Raw genomic sequence first — 4580 nt, 5'->3', positions numbered from 1 at the left:
CTGAGCATTAGAGAATACAGATCACTGAAGCAAAATGATTAAAGATTCAAAGGGTTCTTCTTTCAGTCTTCAGGGGGATTTTTTTTTTCATTTTTTTGGAAATCTTAACATAACTTCACCTGTTCACCACAGGTATTTGGCTGTTCTTGGAAAAAACCCTGTTGCAGTAAAAGCTATAACATCTGCAATTTTGACACTAATTGGAGATTTGATATGCCAGGTATGCTGTCCCTGTTTCTATTCTTTTGTTGAAGCATATGCATTTCCATATCTTTATGACATGAAATGCATGAGATACATACAGATAAATTCCTATAGAAACTTTATTCTACGCCATGGAGGCATGATTCAAGTGCATTGCTACCTTATGGTATGTGGACAAAGGACTGAATAATGTAAAGGTTTCCAGGAATTCAAAGCTTATTTATTCCGAATAGATGATGGCTAACAACTTTATTATAAAAAAAAAAAAGAAAGAAGGTGAAGAAATCTGTACTTTTCTTTTGTGCATGGTTTATATCAACTTATGGTGTTGCCAATATTTTTTACTGCTCTGCATGGGGATCAGATGTTATCATGGAGGAATCTGAAGTTTAATTAGTGGAATGCTACGGGCTAACCTAATTATTGTCTATGCCTTATGTGTTGTGATATCTTCTTTTATTCTGTCATTCATATTGTTGCTTTCTGAATTTTATCTATTTTATCAATTTAAGCAAATCCTCATTATCAAGGTCAACATGGCATCCATCTGAATTTGATTTTTTGATGTGTATCTTTTAAAATTCAATGCTTAATTTTCTATTTGAAAATTTGTGATTGTATGCACTCTCTAAGTATATTCAATTTATTTTCGTAGCTTGTAATAGACCAAGTGCGGTATTTGGACTTGAAGAGGATGTTTATTTTCACTCTGCTTGGTTTTGTCTTAGTAGGTCCAACATTGCATTTCTGGTAGTGTTCTCGAACCCATTTTATAGTCATGCCTGAAATTCAACTAATTCTTTATGTTCTTTCGAATTTGATCAATTTTTAACTAATGTTAAGAAATATCAATGCAACTATCATGCTTTCAGAAATACTAATGCAATTATCGTGCTTTAAGTTATGGTTCTGTTCTGAAATGCAGTGCTTTTGTGTTGATAAATTTTCAAATTTTTAATTTCCCCAATTAATTTTTTTTTTACTAGGATAATTTCCTTGTATATTAGCATGGTCCCTCAAGCCCTGATAAAGGCAAAGTTGTTAATTCATTATCTTACCTGATTCTTGCTTTGAATCTTCAGGTACTTGTATCTAAGTAAATTGGTTACACTACCTGGAGCATTGGGTGCACTTTTGCGTCTTGTAATTGATCAGGTAGGAAAATTCCATCGGCCCCAACCCTACAGTGTACTGTTACTAATCAATCATTAACTGTGTGCTGAGTTTGGTATTTTAATTCTGAGCATGGTGAAATATGATTGCAGTTCTTATTTTCCCCCGTATTCATTGCGGTTTTCTTAGCTACATTGGTCACACTTGAGGGAGGGCCATCACAAGCTATCCCCAAACTTAAACAGGTGTGGTTAATGGTTTTAGGCTTTTAGCTTGTACATTCATGTAAAATGTGTATACAAAGAGGGATATTTCCATTGTAGCATTGGAAAGTGCGTATTCATCCTCAAATTTCATTTTGCAGGAGTGGTTTTCTTCTGTTGTGGCAAACTGGCAATTATGGATACCTTTTCAATTTCTCAACTTCAGATTTGTTCCGCAGCAATTCCAGGTTAGGCTGACTAACCAAACAATATATATATCACTTTGAAACTTGTTTGAGTTAAAATCGTTGCTTACGAATGCTAGTTTAATACTGTTCTTTATTCAAATTCATTTGAGTGCGCCCCCTTTCTGTATTTAGTCAATTGCATCTAATGAGATTTCAAAATGCATCAACTTTTTAGTTTTGGTGAATTGCATCACATAACCCGTCTATTAGTTGAACAATAAAGAACATCCTACACGATGACGACATTTTTGTTTTAACATTTCTATTTTTCATCTTGCAATTTGTTTGGATGGCTGGTAGGAGTTTGAAAGTCCTATATCAGTTCTCTTCACACAATGCATTTGCACCATGCTAACTGAATTTCCATCCTCAACCGCCCACTTTTATTCCGACTCTTTTTATCATTTCACTATGAACGGCAATGGTTATGAATGAAAGCAGGGATGTTATGTGTGGGGGCTTAGAAGATTTTCAAGCTGCGGGAACATAATCATATTTTGCCGTACACCCAGGGGGACTGAAACCATTCCTGAATTTGTTCTTATTGCGAGTAATCCCTGTCCATACTCGTCTATATGAGCTTTGTGCTATCCCATCACACTTTGGCTTAGTTTGGTAAAGCTAATACTTTTTTAAAGTAGCTTATGATAGCTGTCTTTTAAAATACAATTTTTTAAAAGCTGCAGCACTTTTGTTTGGTAAAATCAAATTAAAAAAATTACCTTTTAATAAGCACAAGTACCATAATTGTATTTGGTAAAACAGCTTTTAAAACTTAAAAAAAAATTATAATAAACATGTTTATAACGAAAAATAATTTCTTCTTTCAAATTCTTTAAAATTTTATATAATATTTTAAAATAAAATAATTTTAAAATAAAAATTTCATAATAAACGTAAATATAATAAATAAACTCTTTTATGTTTTAACTTTAAAATTTTATATAAGTATCATAAAAATTTATTTTATCCTAAACATCATCATTAAAAATACTAAATTACCTAAATCACTATAACCTAATTTTTTCCACCAATCAAACTTGATGCTATATTATTTCGAACCATCTCCATAGTTCCAAGAAACTATCACTTAGAGACTAATAGTTTAAATATTTACTTGATTTACTCTCTGTACTAATATAAATAGAGTTATCATTAGTCAATAATAAAATTTGTATGTAATTTAATGTTAGTACTGGGTACAACCATTACCCACCTATATATATTGGCTCACCTTTACCGATCACAAAAGATGGGACACATTTCAAATAAACTACTCTTATGATTATATATCTATATTTACATATGTATATACATGTTATTATAATTTTGACTAATGTTCATGCAAGGAAAATTTTATGATTGGTTTTCATAAACAAAGTCAACATCTTCACATTTTAAAGAACAGATAAAAAACAAACATGATAGATCCGCGGGACCAGTAAATGGATTATCTGAAAAAATACAAAAATAACGCACAAAAAAATAATATAAATAGATAGAAGTTCATACCTAATATGTGATAGAGATGTATCTGTGTTGAAATTTGTGAAAATTAGGTTGAAAAATAAAAAATATATGAAGATTGTATTAAAATTTGTTAAGGTTAGGATGAGAAGTTAGAAATATACGAGGATTTCAATGGCAATATAATAGTGGGAAATATGTGCGGAAAAATAAATAAAATTTGATAAGCACAAGACAGTTTTGAAAAACTCTTGCTTAGGTGCTTTCAAAAGCACCCCTAACTTTTAAAAACACCAAATTCAAAATGAGGTACTTTTTAAAAGCACAAGTACCTCTTGGAAAAGCTTTACCAAACCAAGCCTCCATTAACAAAATAACTAACCATCACTCCCCTACTAATTTAAACTCTCAACCCTAAACTCACCTATTGACATACGCTTGTTTCAACTTGGGGCTTAAGCTGCCTCAGTACCCCTGGCATAACGAACACAAATCAGCATGATATCAATATGCCATTATTCTTGAATTAGTTTCATTGAGGAGTTATCATGCGTCTGAAATTGGAGTTATCAAAATTTTGACACTTAGTGATATTTTTCCCAAACGGTTCATTGGCTGTCGCACATAAAGTTTTCTTCAATGTTCTTAGATCTACTACGTTTTCTACTGCTGAGATTAAAAAAAGCATGTGGAAACGATTTCAGGTCCTTGCTGCTAATGTTATTGCTTTGGTATGGAATGTTATTCTCTCATTTAAGGCGCACAAAGTTGTTCAAAAATAGGCAAGCTTCATGTTCAGCGAATACAGAGGACCTAAATTTAACTAGCCTCATTATTTAAGGAATTCTAATGTATATGAGTGAGGCACCAAGCAAAAGATTTTGACAAAAAAAAAAAAACATTAAACTAGAAATTAGAAAAACAAAGGCAAAAACAGGAACCAAGGGACAATTGAACAAGTCTACATATGAAAGCTTAGTTGAAGTAGAATGTCAGAAAGCACAAGAAGCAAAGCAGGGTTGGGCTCTCATGTTTATTTCATATCTACAGTTTGGGTTGGTCTAGTGGTTAGTTCACTAGTCCGCTTAAGTAAGTGTTGGGGTTCGAATCCCGTCTTGTGCATGCAGCAACCCATTGGCCAGCGGCAAATCTTTAAATGGAGCTTAGTACTGCAACAGATTAGTATTTGGCCTGTCGGGTTAAGGGATACTGTAAGAAAAAAAAAAGAAAACAATCAAAAAAAAAACTCATAAGACTTTTTGTTTATTTTTTTTTAAGATTAACTGTTGATATTTTAGTTATAGTCATCACCTTTTAAGTTTAAAAATGGGCGAAATCAAAGTGT

General features: G+C 32.2%; 1 protein-coding gene across 1 annotated transcript in view; it reads left to right on the top strand.

Annotated features, from left to right (window-relative positions):
- The window catches only part of LOC107494239 (protein sym-1-like), a 7479-nt gene extending 3364 nt beyond the window's left edge, over positions 1 to 4115 (top strand). The window contains exons 4-9 of the mRNA XM_052263069.1: positions 133 to 220; positions 860 to 954; positions 1287 to 1359; positions 1470 to 1562; positions 1682 to 1768; positions 3940 to 4115. Coding sequence (XP_052119029.1) covers positions 133 to 220; positions 860 to 954; positions 1287 to 1359; positions 1470 to 1562; positions 1682 to 1768; positions 3940 to 4017 — 514 coding nt within the window. The 3' untranslated portion in view covers positions 4018 to 4115. The remainder of the gene's footprint in view (positions 1 to 132; positions 221 to 859; positions 955 to 1286; positions 1360 to 1469; positions 1563 to 1681; positions 1769 to 3939) is intronic.
- Positions 4116 to 4580: the final 465 nt, after the last annotated feature.

Source organism: Arachis duranensis, chromosome 6, assembly GCF_000817695.3.
Source record: "Arachis duranensis cultivar V14167 chromosome 6, aradu.V14167.gnm2.J7QH, whole genome shotgun sequence".
Classification (NCBI taxonomy): Eukaryota; Viridiplantae; Streptophyta; class Magnoliopsida; order Fabales; family Fabaceae; genus Arachis; species Arachis duranensis.
The sequence above is the reverse complement of the archived record's forward strand: the minus strand, read 5'-3'. Positions and strand labels throughout refer to the sequence as shown.